Source organism: Tachysurus fulvidraco, chromosome 20, assembly GCF_022655615.1.
Source record: "Tachysurus fulvidraco isolate hzauxx_2018 chromosome 20, HZAU_PFXX_2.0, whole genome shotgun sequence".
Taxonomy (NCBI): Eukaryota; Metazoa; Chordata; class Actinopteri; order Siluriformes; family Bagridae; genus Tachysurus; species Tachysurus fulvidraco.
The window spans coordinates 2274277-2289427 of NC_062537.1; the positions used below are offsets into that span (position 1 = coordinate 2274277).

The following is a 15151-nucleotide window of genomic DNA, read 5'->3' on the forward strand; positions in this document are numbered from 1 at the left end:
GTGGCTATTGAAGCGCAGTTCTTTTCATTTTCACATTTGAAAGGACCATTATAAGATGTTCCACAAAAAAAAAGAAAGCAAGCTTCTTTAGGGAAACTGAGTGTTGAAGCGTTCAAAAGAACATTATAAGATTCAACAGAAGAAAAAAACACACACACACACACACACACACATGTATGTTGTATTTTTGTTTCAGGTCTTTGATCGTTTACAACTTTGATCACGTTGTTAAGACAAATATTTCATGTCTGGCTTTAGACAAGAGCACGTCGTGTTTGGAGGCACGGCGAAGGGTTTATCTGTGCCGTAATGACGGTTGTAAGTCTTCAGACTTCTCATCAATGTGCCTAATGATGTGGAGTCGTCGCTTGCTTTTATTTCTATGCAATTATTCAAACACACCCTATTAACTTGATGAATTGCTCTAGTGTACATATTTTGCTTCACGTAGCTTTGCAGGTGTGTGAAGCGTTAGTTAGCGGTGTAAACCTCAGGCTTCCACAAGATTTCCTACCGAATCGATTCTTCAGGCAACGATTCGATATTGGACCATGATGCTGGATCCGAATCCGATATAACGTGATTCTGATCGAAGAGGCAATGAGTCCTTAATCTGTAATAACTCTGAATCCTAATGACCAAATTAAGATAGATATTAATGTATAGTTCTGATAGGGGTATTATTATTCGGGGGTATTAGCAAAAATCGAATCGTTTCATTAGGAATCACATTAAATCATTGCAGATTCAGTTGTTTCGTTAAAAAAACGATTCGTTGCTTTTAGAATCGGAATTGAATCATTCTAGATTTTGGGGTATAAATTGAATCGTGGTAAGTTTAAGCGCCGTCATCGCACACCGAATACCGAATCTCTGTCCGAGAATCGAAACTGTGCGATGTTGATTCAGTGGTGAATCACATTTTGAATCATTCCCTTAAGAATGAAAATTGAATCTTTGCACGTTGGGGTTTTAGCAAGTATTGAATCGCTTATTTAATCGTAGCAGATTCAGCGGTATCGTCAAATACTAAATCTCTAAAAAGTCCAAGAATCTAAAATGATTCGAAGTTGATTCAACGGTATTAGCAAATATTGAATCTTTCCCATAGTCATAGTAACATATTGAATCATTCCTTTAAGAATCAATGTTGAATCGTTGGACGTTTGGGGTATCAGCAAATATTGAATTGTTCTCTTAATCGTAATGGATTCAGACGATTCGTCGAATATTGAATCGTTCTATTGTCGGTTCTGTTGTATGATCACATTTTAAACCACAGTTTTAAGAACCAAAATTTAATTGTAGCAGATTCCTTGGCATTGTCACAGATCGAATCATTACCTTAAGAATCAAGATGACTTTGTTGAAGATCCGGGGATATTGTCGATAATTGTTACCTTAAGAATTTAAACGATTCATTCCTTTGAGTCGATTCAGTGGTATCATAAAACATCGAATCATCACCTTAAGAATTGAAATGAAATTGATTCAGCGATCACTGAATCATTTATTAATTACTGCCTTAATTCATTTCTGTTCTTCACAAATCCCTGCCACGCCCCTGATTACTGTAACCGGATTGGTCGGTAAAGTGCAGCCTCGAATCCCAGGTGATGATACTGTACGTTGCCATTTGTACAGGACGTGGACTATGTAGAATATGATATGATGACGTTTTCTGGAAGGATATGTTTGGTTAGCCGTTATGAAGGAAGAGGAGTCTATGGTTTTGTGTTATTGTTGTGATGTCAAAAGAGTGAGAAAAGGGAACGATTTTCTTTTATAGTCCAATAAGAGCAGGCGATGTACCCGGAATCTGGGCTTTTTTATTTATTTATTTATTTATTTCCTTTTTTCTTTTTCTATGAATGGAGTCCTAAAAGCACCGATAGTCCAAATTACACAAACGCTTGTCAGAGTATCATTCAGGAGCGTCCGTGCCAGAGGTTAATGCCAATCCGAGGACGGCGGTGCCAGGAGAACCATTACTGCCCTCATTACTGCCAGGAACACAATCAAAAAGGGAAAGGGAAGTTAATATCTCGCTCCTGCCTTCTCCAAGCTTCGTCTGGGATACAGAGCAGCTTTGGTTTCAGCCTCACACAGCCGTCAGTACACGACGTGCCGTGAAAGAGCATCGAGACTGGTACCATTTCTCCAGTGAGCTTCTGAAATTTTACTTAAAACATTACTCCATCTCCAGAACAAGAACAATCCACCGTCGCGACAGGACTCATAAATCTAATCACCTGCAGATGATTAGACATCGCTGGGGAAATTAGCCTGCCACATGAAACACAAGCTGGTGATGGGATTTTTTTAAAAAATCTTTTTTTTCTTACGCAGAACTTGTTTTCCATCATCGTTGCGGTTCCAGGAACCACCGAAGCTGAGAGGTTATTGACTGAAGACCAGGCTGTAGGACACAATCTTAGCCTCAACACGCTCATAACGTTATTGCATTATCACGGTCGATCTCCGTACGCGAACAAATGCCCCTTTTCCACCGAGGCAGTTCGAGTGCTGGTTCGGAACCTAATTTAGAACCAGTTCTTTCTGTTTCGACCGCCAAAGCACCGGCTCCGAACCAGGAAAAGTGGTTCTTAAGTAGCACCAAAACGTTGCTGGTCTAGACTTAAGAACCGCTTGTGTCAGGAGCTGGGGGCGGGGCTACTGTTAGCGCATTTGATAATGTACCTTAAGTATACTAATGTTTAATACACTTTTACTTTACCGCGATATGATACATTATCAGCACACATGATAGTAGGTAGCTACATGCTAAGGCTACATTTTTTTCTGTGTTAACGATAAAATAACGTTATGTACTTTATCGATCACAACCTCCGTTTATACAGATTACACGGAGCCGCACGTACATGGTTTATTCACCGCGTTTTGCCATGAGCATTAACGGTAAAGCAACATCCGCCATCGTTGTTGTATTTGTGTTTGTCGCTGTTGCGCTAACGTTGCTGGGACACGTGACACGTATACAGTGACGTCACACTCGGCGCTGTGACGGCTCTCTAGCCAGTGGGAAGGCAAACCGGTTCTTAGAAGGTTCGCCAGCACCCGGTTCTTTCCGGTGGAAAAGAGGCTAAAGAGGCTGCCGGGTTTATGCGAGAGCAAACGTCACTCCTTCGCATCTCAGAATCTTACCGCCACCTGGTGTGTGTGTAGAACTGGAGAGAAACCCTGAGCTCCAATAATCAATCCTGGAGTTTCTTAAATTCTTTATACATGCTATGGAGGTTTGTTGGCATGGCAACCGCAAACAAACCCGAAAGTGAGTGTTGGGTAAGAATTAATAACTATGATGTAGTCAGAAGCTCAGGATCGGGCTGAGAGCTTCATGTTCTTCTGGGAGGAGTTGAAATGAAAGCATCATAAACGACTGAATGGATTTAAGGACCTGATTTGTTCTCAAGCCATCGAGACCCCACCGAGACCCCAGGATCTCTAAGCTTTACCCAAGCCACCGGACACTTTCTAAACGACTCCTTAGGACATCTGGAGTACAATTTTTTTGACGTATGGGACATTTTCAATCATTGTAAACAAACAAATGAATCATTTTCTGGCTGTTTTATTGGTTGAGGATAAAATTGAACTGCTTATGAACAAACACTTTGGAGCACCTCAGAGAGCAGGAATGGGTTTGATCTCACCGTTTAATTTGAAGATACACACATTTCTGTGGAAAAGGAACTTTTCTATGAATAAAGGTTGACTCGGTAACCGAGTCTTATGAACTTGTGCATTAATAAATAGAAACGAGCGCTAATCTTCAATGGGCGGTTGTTAAATAATGTGTTAATTCAAACGTAGGAATAAACTCACATGTGTTCTATGTGGATTATTTTCTGGTGTCTGACTTAACTCGGGGGTGGGGGCACGGTGGCTTAGTGGTTAGCACGTTTGCCTCACACCTCCAGGGTTGGGGGTTCGATTCCCGCCCCCGCCTTGTGTGTGTGGAGTTTGCATGTTCTCCCCATGCCTCGGGGGTTTCCTCCGGGTACTCCGGTTTCCTCCCCCGGTCCAAAGACATGCATGGTAGGTTGATTGGCATCTCTGGAAAAATTGTCCGTAGTGTGTGAGTGTGTGTGTGTGTGAATGAGAGTGTGTGTGTGCCCTGCGATGGGTTGGCACTCCGTCCAGGGTGTATCCTGCCTCGATGCCCGATGACGCCCGAGATAGGCACAGGCTCCACGTGACCCGAGAAGTTCGGATAAGCGGTAGAAAATGAATGAATGAATGACTTAACTCGGGTTTGATGAATGAAGACATTATGGAACAATCCAGAACTTAAGATTAGTACCTACTGTACTGTATATACAGTGGTTTATTTATCCAGACACGAATTGGTCAGACTCGCAAGTCTCGTACTCAAGGTCCAACTCCTTACTAGTTTGGGATTAATAAAGGGATTAGTGCAGGATTGATTCGTCAGCGAGCTAAACGACTCCTTGACCTTGAAAAATTGATGCATTGGCAGCGATACCTGGAAGAAACACCTGAAAATAAGCCTGTGTGTCCGGGCCAGATAACAGGGACATCCAGCATCCAGAGCTCGTACTTTATCAGCGTCGCTGATGAAGCGGGGTTAAGTTCGAGTGAGCGCGAGCGCTACGCTGTGTGTGGGCTGAAAATGTGAAGGTGCAAAAAACGGCTTTTACTTCATGTGTACAGTAAAGAGCCACATCACAGGAACAAAAAAGGCTTTTCACTTTGCCTCAAGCCATCATCTACTGTGAACACACACACACACACACACACACACACACACACACACACACACACACACACACACACACATTGTCTCTGTACTTTCCTTTCCTACCTATTTATTTATTTATTTATTTATTTATTTTTAAATCTGTCAAGGTAAAACACATATATAATACATTGAAGATCTTCTACAGCTTCATTTCTAAAGGCTCGGAGAGGATCGCAGACACAAAAGAATTCCTTCCTCGATGATTTTTTTTTTTATCCTTCCTGTCAATCATTATTTGTGTCAGAAAAATATTTTCACAAAAATAGGTCGAATATAGTTTTTTTCTTCTTCTTCTTTTTAAAAAGTTCCTTTTTCATTTTTCTATTGAAACTGATACTTTTGTTGTTGTTTTTATTTGTTTGTTTGTTTTTATTTGTTTGTCTGTTTTGTTTTGTTGTGTTTTGTTTTAATCGGTCAGGTATAGGATCCAGCATCACCAGCAGATCCAGCATCACCAGCAGATCCAGCATCACCAGCGGTTCCAGCATGACCAGTGGTTCCAGCATCACCAGCAGTTCCAGCATGACCAGTGGTTCCAGCATCACCAGCGGTTCCAGCATGACCAGCGGTTCCAGCATCACCAGTGGTTCCAGCATGACCAGCGGTTCCAGCTTCACCATCATGACCAGCAGTTCCATCTTCACCAGCGGTTCCAGCATCACCAGCTGTTCCAGCATGACAGCCGGTTCCAGCATGGCCATCGGTTCCAGCATCACCAGCGGTTCCAGCATGACCATCGGTTCCAGCATCACCAGCGGTTCCAGCATCACCATCGGTTCCAGCGTCACCATCGGTTCCAGCATCACCATCGGTTCCAGCGTCACCATCGGTTCCAGCGTCACCATCGGTTCCAGCGTCACCATCGGTTCCAGCATCACCAGCGGTTCCAGCATGACCGTCAGTTCCAGCTTCACCAGAAGTTCCAGCATCACCAGCTGTTCCAGCGGTTTTAACAGCTGTTTGCGTGACTTATTCACCGCGTTATTTAGAACGATGGTGTTTACACACAAACTTCCGATCTGAGAAATAAAAGACAAGGCTGCTATCGTTTATGTTCTCGAGACGTTCCTGCGAATAAGCGTATGCGGTAAAATAAAAAGGCAGGAAAAAAATACAAAAAAAAAACAAAAACAAACATGAGCTGCATGTAATATCTGTCTGATTAGAGCAGCACGCCGTGATTGCTATCAAGTGGCCATCAGAGCCACTTCCACACGCAGCAGTGAATGAGTAAATGGATAGCGCAGGAGTGGCAGGTGCTTCAATTACAGCACAGACGAATCCACCTGCAGGGAAATATTTTTGTGCTTTATTTATTTATTTATTTATTTTTATACGACGAGGTCCCAGCTGTACAAATCAAAACCACAATTAAAATCAGCATCAGACTCCTGTCCGTTTGTCAGGAGCAAATCCAGTCCGATCGAGAATAACATATACACTGGAGCTCGAAAGTTTGGGCACCCCAGGGTAAAAATTTGTGTTAATGTGCATAAAGAAGCGGAGAAAAGATGGGAAAAAAATCTTATAATTTATATATAATAATATAATTATAATTTTTATAATATGTCAAAAAAAAGTTCGAATATATTTCCATCATTTACACTTTCAAAATAACAGAAAACAAAAAAATGGTGTCTGCAAAAGTTTGGGCACCCTGCAGAGTTAATATCTTGCACTGCCCCCTTTGGAAAGCTGAGACCTGACAGTGTTCATGGATTGTTCTCAATCATCGTCTGGAAAGACCAGGTGATGTCGATCTCAAAGGTTTTAAATGCCCAGACTCATCTGACCTTTGCCCCAACAATCAGCACCATGGGTTCTTCTAAGCAGTTGTCTAGAAAACTTTCAATCCTGACTGTATATATATATATATATATATATGCATATGGGGGTGTGTGGTAGCCTAATGGTAGTGTTGAGCTACCAATCAGAAGGTAGTGAGTTCAATCCCAGGTCCACCAAGCTGCCACTGTTGGGCCCCTGAGCAAGGCCCTTAACTCTCAAAAAAAAAAAATGAGATAATGTAAGTCACTCTGAATAGGGGCATCTACTGTATATACACAGATTTTTTAGAAACTAGCATTAGGATCTTATTTTATGATTGATTCCATTTTAATTTGTGAGTTAGATAAAAACAAAAGAATGAGGCGATTCTTTAAAAAGCCGGTTCCTGTGATGTTCGGGAAACATCAGATCGATTGAATTGAATATCCAGCGACGGGAAACGAAATGTTTGTTATTCACAGAAGTGATTAAATTGAGCTCTAAATCTGTTTTTATTTACAGAGGAATAATAGACAGAATGCACACAGTGTGTCCCCTTTAAACAATCCCTAGCTTCACTGTTGTTTTATATTTAAAGATAAAATGTGTAGAATCTCTCTCTGGATCTGGCAGAGTCGTATAAATAATGTCAAAACTCGTTAAACGCCGAGGTCTCGAAGAAAGAATTCACAAAGCAGGAGGCTATTTTTTGCGTCAGGAGCTCTGGGGGGAACTGAGAACTAATGCACTGGTGTGAGCTCAATAAATCACCTCATGTCATTTTCTCCTCTGAGGGAAGTCGAGTCGGAGCATCCTTGAAGATGAGGAAGTCCACGGATTCGCATCTGCATCCCGCCGTTAATTATCTCGCCTTGAAGAGGAGCGCTTTAATGATCCTCTCCGGTACAAAGAAGAGGACGAGGCGAGTCGGGAATCGATCGCAGCCGTGACCCCTGTGATGAGGAGACGGGATGGAGGGAATGAAACGAGTCCAGAGCTCAGAGGTCAACATATCCGTAATGAAGGGAAGCGATCAGACGTCCTACTGCTCCGACGTTCAGCGTTTTTGAGGGGACAAAAAAAACAGGGTTTACTTTTGACACAAAAGTCAGCCTCTTTATGTAAACCTAATCTAAAGTCCCCAGCCGATCGCAGCCTGACGAACGAAACTAAGATATGCGTCAATTATCGAATCCTGAGATTTCTTTCTTTCCAGAATAATCCTGGGAATCCTGACATTCCTGAGTGGGTCAGGATTGCAGCTTTCAGTGTTCATCACAAATCTGAGATGTTTTTGATATTATTATTATTATTATTATTAATTTTCTACCGCTTATCCGAACTTCTCGGGTCACGGGGAGCCTGTGCCTATCTCAGGCGTCATCGGGCATCGAGGCAGGATACACTCTGGACGGAGTGCCAACCCATCATAGGGCATACACACACTCTCATTAACTCACACACACACACTACGGACAATTTTCCAGAGATGCCAATCAACCTACCATGCATGTCTTTTGACCGGGGGAGGAAACCGGAGTACCCGGAGGAAACCTCCGAGGAACGGGGAGAACATGCAAACTCCACACACACAAAGCGGAGGCGGGATTCAAACCCCCAACCCTGGAGGTGTGAGGCAAACGTGCTAACCACTAAGCCACCATGCCCCCCTATTATTATTATTGTTGTTGTTGTTGTTGTTGTTGTTGTTGTTGTTATTATTATTATTATTGTTATTATTAGTATTGTTGTTGTTGTTGTTGTTGTTGTTGTTATTATTATTATTTAAGGCTAGTTTTATGGTTAGAAAAGCTAGTCGTAGCGACGGCGCTAAACCGCAGGCCGCGATCCTTCAGCGTGCAGAAGCTGGGAAAGCAGAAACTCTCTGTTGGAGTGATTATGGGATACTACACACGACTGTCACATCACAGAGCGCCATAAAGGTAATTAACTCGAACGTGTTAATTCCTGATCCATGCTAGAATCGGCTTCCAGGATATTTCACCCCGTGTAGCATCTCTGTGATTCTGCCCAGACGTTTCCTGCTTGTTTAATCGCCTGATAATTGCTGCAATCGGACAATTTTCTGCAGCGACGCGTAAAATAAACACGACGGCTCGGCGGTTCAGGATTGTTTACCCTCTCAGAAGGTCATGAGTTCAAATCCCAGCACCACCAAGCTGCAGATCCCGTCATCATCTCAGCAGTCTGGATGATGAGTCCAAGCTTCAGATGAACGAACACGTCTGTTTTAGAAAAGTATCTCTCTAGCATTTGGATGTTTTTTTTTTCCCCCAAGCTCACACAGAATACCAACGAATCCAGCAGCTGCCTGGTATTAATATTGATGCCACTGTGGCACGCGGGACGCTTTCCCACTTTTACGTTTTCTCTTGAGTCACCTTTCTCTGCTTGACACATATCACCATAATTTATTCATCCAACACCTGCTTCTCAGTTACGACGGAGAAGGATTTCCCGCTCGGAATATCCGTCTGTTTTAAAAGTTGAGTTCAACGTGGAAATAGTCTGAGATGAAGTGAATTCCGCAGCCCAGATGTTTGGTAAGTTGTGGGAAGAGTTCGGAGCGAGAACTTCTCCGACCTGCCATTAAGGTACGTACAGTACAGATGTGTAGATGAATAACAGGTGAACAGATGCTACATCATCAACCTCATGAGGTCATGTGATTTATTTTTTTATTTTTTTTTTTTTGGTGTGTGTGTTTTCTTTTATTGTTGCCATTCATTGTCACATGTTGATGCTTTATTGCTTTTAGAAAGAAATAATCGAGGGTATTTCTGTCACGTGTCATTTCCGCTTTGGAGTCGGGGGCATATGGTATCCGTTCAATTTTCATTCATTCATTTTCTACCACTTATCCGAACTTCACGGGGAGCCTGTGCCTAACTCAGGCGTCATCGGGCATCGAGGCAGGATACACCCTGGACTGAGTGCCAACCCATCACAGGGCACACACACACACACTCTCATTCACTCACACACTCCGGACAATTTCCCAGAGATGCCAATCAACCTACCATGCATGTCTTTGGACCGGGGGAGGAAACCGGAGTACCCGGAGGAAACCCCCGAGGCACGGGGAGAACATGCAAACTCCACACACACAAGGAGGAGGTGGGAATCGAACCCCCAACCCTGGAGGTGTGAGGCGAACGTGCTAACCACTAAGCCCAGAAAGAATCAGACCGGGATAAAGAAAAAGTGGAGAAGTCCGAAGGGAACGCAAGTCAGCTGCAATGATGCTGAATTGGTTATGAGGTGAACCGAATTTCTCACATACTGTATTCACCTCCCTGTGATAAGAACCTTGGCAAGTCTTTATTTATTTATTTTTTCTTTAATACAAAATTAAGGCTCAAGGAAGCATGAAAGAAAAAAAAAAAGAAACCTTCCTTCTTCTAGGTTTAATGAAAATGAAAACATTCGGATACAGAGGATTTTTTTATTATGATTATTTAGCACATTCAGACTTCCACTTGTTTTTTTTTTCTCTTCTTCTTCTTCTTTTGGTTTATCTGTGAAGGAAACGCCGTCTGATTTATAACCTCGAATTACCTCAGCAGAACGAATCCAGCTGCCCCCCTGCAGCTTGACAAATTGGACGGCTTTGAAAACGGGTAAGAAACTTCTACTTCAGCCGAGTGCTTGAAATGAACAGAGCCGGGAGATGAACTCACAAAAATACCTCCGCTTTTTTTTTTTTTTTTTTTTAGTTATTTTTTCTTTTTTTAATTGAATTCCTTTTTTAATGTCTGAGACACTGGCAGGTCATAGGGTCCGGGTTGAAATGACGGTTTGAGGTGAATCAGAACTGGAAATTCAGGGGTGAATCGACTCCTTGAATCGACTCATTTAATAGAAATTAAGCTTTGCGTTAAGTTCTGGCAGGCCACGTCGTTAAGCGTGCATCAGCTGTTAATCAGCAGTCCACCACGTGCACCAATCCGGTTACGTCATCCATATTACCCGACCGTTTAAATTCCCATTCATTGAGCCGCTTTCTAGCGCGTCGCTGCTGCTGCGACTTAAACTCCCTCCTCCAACCCGACTCCACCATGCCGGAACCCGTGTTCGTTGTACCAGTTTACGTCATAAATCTCCACTTATTCTCTCTCTCTCTAATTATTGAATTATTTATTTATCCATTTATTCATTTATTATTTGCAAAAAAAAAAAAAAACCTCTATGCATGATCATGGTTCTGTTAGGGGGGGTCCATGCATGTGCACACGGACGGCCACGCGCATTCCTGCCCCGAACAGAACCATACAGCCAACACTAACTGTATGCTATCATCTAATCAACTCTCATTTGACAAAGTGGTCCTGACAGAATGTACCATTTATTTCCTAATTATCTTCAAACCCGGAATCTTTTCTCTTCTACATTCTTAATGCTTGTCCATGCTTTAATTATCTTAACAATCAGGCCATGTTTGCAAATATGCCTCAACGTAATGGGTCCAAATTGACGATTTAACACATCCAGTTGATGGATCTTTTCTAAGCGGGCCAGTGCACTGAATTAATTGCGTCCGCTTTAATTGCTCATTACATCAGCAGGAAGACTCTGACGTTACCGATAGCGTGGCTTCATCACCACAGGAAGTCGAATACATAAATATGTTTTGTACATAAATATGTTTTGTGACTCGACTACAGATTATTTTTTGTACGTCGCTTTAGATTTGAACTCTTTAGAATTCACAGATTCACTAATAAGCTCCTGCATATGGATATTGACAATTAGCCATCTCACACACACACACACACACACACACACACACACACACACACACACACACACACACACACACACACACACACACACACACAGAGTGCTGCAGGTCAAACCAATAGGTAATATTACCTTCCTTTTAATTAGTCTCAGGAGACCCAGAGTGAGATTGTGTACTGGGATCAGCTCATGCTTTATTTATCAGTTCACCCAGTGCTCTGTTTCTTCCTCAGAGATTCAATGTTTAAATGTTAATTACACAGAGTAGCTACGGCTACACCTACACCTACATCTGTACCTACATATACACCTGCCTACATCTACACCTGCACCTACATCTGCACCTACATATACATCTGCCTACATCTACACCTGCACCTACATATACATCTGCCTACATCTACACCTGCATCTGCACCTACATATACATCTGCCTACATCTACACCTGCACCTGCACCTACATCTGCACCTACATCTGCACCTACATATACACCTGCCTACATCTACACCTGCATCTGCACCTACATATACACCTGCCTACATCTACACCTGTATGTGCACCTACATATACACCTGCCTACATCTACACCTGATACACCTGCCTGCATCTACACTTACATATACACCTGCACCAACACCTGCACCTACATCTTCACCCTCTCCTACATATACACCTACACCTACACTTGCATCTACATATATACCTGCACCAGCGCATAGCTCTACACCTCCACCTGCACCGACACCTGCACCTACATCTACATCTGCACCTACATATACACCTACACCTGCACATAGATCTACACCTGCACCTACATCTGTACCTACATATACACCTGCACCAGCGCATAGATCTACACCTGCATCTACATATACACCTGCACCTACATCTACACCCTAACCTATATATACACCTGCACCTACAAACATACCTGCACCTACACCAGCACCGACATCCACACCCTCACCTACATAAACACCTGCACCTACAAACATACCTGCACCGACATCTACACCCTCACCTACATAAACACCTGCACCTACATATACACCAGCACCAACATCTACACACTCACCTACATAAACACCTGCACCTACATATACACCAGCACCAACATCTACACCCTCACCTACATAAACACCTGCACCTACATATACATCTGCACCAGCAAATTGATCCACACCTACACCAACACCTTTCGCATACTGTAATAAAGAAACGTTTGTGTGTTTATTGGAGTTTAACCCACTGGGAATGCTGGGAGGAAACGCCCCAGTCCCCTGAATGAATCAGGACATGTCTCGTGTACTAGATGATGCAGAGAAATAAAGGACTAGTGGGCGGGACTTTGTGTCTGAAGCAGAATCTCCAGAATCCAGGATCTTCACCTGCAAGGATCCAATCACAGACCACGATCAGACACTCGCTCAAACCGAAGGAACCCAACGAGAGCAGAGAGAGTCCGACGAAGGACGTCGTCCGGATTGACCTCTACGACCAGTAGGAACCGGGTGATTGATAAATAAATAAATAAATAAATAAATAAATAAATGAGTAAAGAATATAATCATCTTGGGAGCAGCTGATGAACTGATACCTGTGCAGCCTGCCAGAGATCTAACAAGGTGCAAAAATCAATAATGATAATTAGGCCTGGTTTCGCTCGCCTGCAGCTGATCTGAGACGCAGAAGGTGTCAGGTGTTTTATTTGAAGTGTTTCACGCTTCCGTGATCGCTGCCACTGTAATGTAATCTGCAATGGAAATTCACCCGAGTGTCTCTCACTCTCTCAGCCGTGAGGACGACGGTGTAGGGACTGTGGTTACACCAAAAAAAAGCGCGATGTAAATAAATGGGACTTGAATCGACTTTTGACGCGTGTTAAACTTTTTGCTATTCTGTGAAAAACATTTCAGTTTCAACAACTTTTAACTAACAAGAAAAAAGACATTAATCAAAATATTTTGTTTATTCTCGATAAAATTATGGATCTTCCTGGCTTTACTTTCTTTCTTCTTCTTCTTCTTCTTCTTCTTCTTCTTCTTCTTCTTCTTCTTCTTCTTCTTCTTCTTATTATTATTATTATTATTATTATTATTTATTTTATTTGTTTTATTTGTTTTATTTTTTGTATACTTTTTTCATTTGTTTTATATTTGTTTTTCATTTAATTATAAATTCTATAGATTTGAGACAATTACTTCTAGAATTTTTTTTGTGATTTACTTATATGCTTGATTTTTATTTATTTATTTTTATTTTTTTACAAAAACGTTTTTGTTTATTCAATCGTTTGCTTGTTTCAGATTTATCTACATGAGATTATTATGTGAGAAGAGTGTTTTTTTTTTCTAGAAATTATTTGGAGTTGATTATTTTTTTTTATTACAAAGTACCTTCATTCTAATTTAATTCTTAGTTTTGTTTGTTTCTTTTTTTTTTTTTGCATTTATGTATGTGAGAATTATTTTATAAGAATTTTCTAGAGTCTTTATTATATTTAAATGTTTTTTCTTTTCATTTTACAAAAAGTGAATTTTTGTTCGTTTATTTTATATTTGTATATGTGTGTGTTTTGTTTTTAGAATCTGTTTCAGAAGCTTTTACTATTAAAGAACAAAAATGACATTTGCTGTAGACGATTCGGCTGTAGAGTAGAGATAATAAACTCTATCGTGCGCTAGATGGTCCTGAGGGCTGATGGGAAATTCACGCTAACGACCTGGTTGTTGTTTCATTTATTTATTTATTTTTCTTCAATGTTAGAAGATGCCTTAATTAGGTTTCGGTGATTATTTAAACCAGATTTTAAACTGTCTCACATCCTTGGTTAAAGTGTTGGACTTCTGAATCAGAGGGTAATGAGTTTGAATCTCAGGGCCACCAAGTTGCAACTGCTGGGCCCCTGAGCAAGGCCCTTAATACTCTGCTGTATAAATGAGAACTGTAAGTGGCTTTGGATAAGAGCATCTGCCAACTAGAGGCTATATAAATGCTCTGATGGAGATCTTCCTTCGTTCCTTCCTTCCAACACTTCTTCCTTATAAATACAGACAAGACAGTGTGAAGACGTGAAGACGCCACCAGCTGAAAATTCCATCCGGAAACAAAATCCTTTAGTTTGGTCAGCAGAACAAATCTCAGTGTAATGCGAGACGTATCACCGATCTGCTTTAACTTGAGGTTTTAAACAGCAAGATTTATTTCCACATCTGGTTATTTTTCCTTCTGCCAAAGCTGTTACCTCTGTCAATTCCTGTTGTTTCACAGCTCGACGCTAGTCGCTAGAGTCGCTAGAGTCGCTAATGAGCTAACGGATTTAATTACGCGTGCCGGGGCTTTTAGACATCATTTTTGTGGGGGGGAATGAAAATAGCAGATGGTTATTGTTTTATTCCTGTTTGACAAAGAAAATATGAATTCAACTCGACTTAAATATTTGGAAATGCTTCGTGTGAAGAGTTTAATGAGTAGCGATTCTTAGACAGAGAGCTTTTGAATATGTGTTGTGTTGAATCTATACAGTAGCAACGTACTCGGGACAGGACAGGCAGGAGTCTACAGTGTCAGTGCAAGTTACAGTGTAGAGTTAAGTTTCCTACTGTGACGCATACAATAGCATGTAGTGGGAATGTCTGTAAGGTTGAATCACACACACACACACACACACACACGCACACAGTGCAGCGGCATGACATGCGGTGTCATAACCACGCTAGTCGAGCTGCAGTGAACCGTGCTTGGCAGCGCCCCTGGCTTCATCCGTGTAAACCATCCGCTGCGACATCGGAGGCCACGAGGAAACCACAAACACACGCTGCTCAGACTCGCCGTCCGT

At 41.8% G+C, this 15151-nt stretch overlaps 1 protein-coding gene across 3 annotated transcripts in view; it reads left to right on the forward strand.

The window, feature by feature from the left end:
• LOC113650343 (cell wall protein AWA1-like) overlaps positions 1-6171 on the forward strand; it is a 34953-nt gene extending 28782 nt beyond the window's left edge. For all 3 annotated transcript variants that reach the window (XM_027158638.2, XM_047804506.1, XM_047804507.1), the window contains one exon: positions 5202-6171. In XM_027158638.2, coding sequence (XP_027014439.2) covers positions 5202-5806 — 605 coding nt within the window. In that variant the 3' untranslated portion in view covers positions 5807-6171. The remainder of the gene's footprint in view (positions 1-5201) is intronic.
• The last annotated feature ends 8980 nt before the right edge of the window (positions 6172-15151 follow it).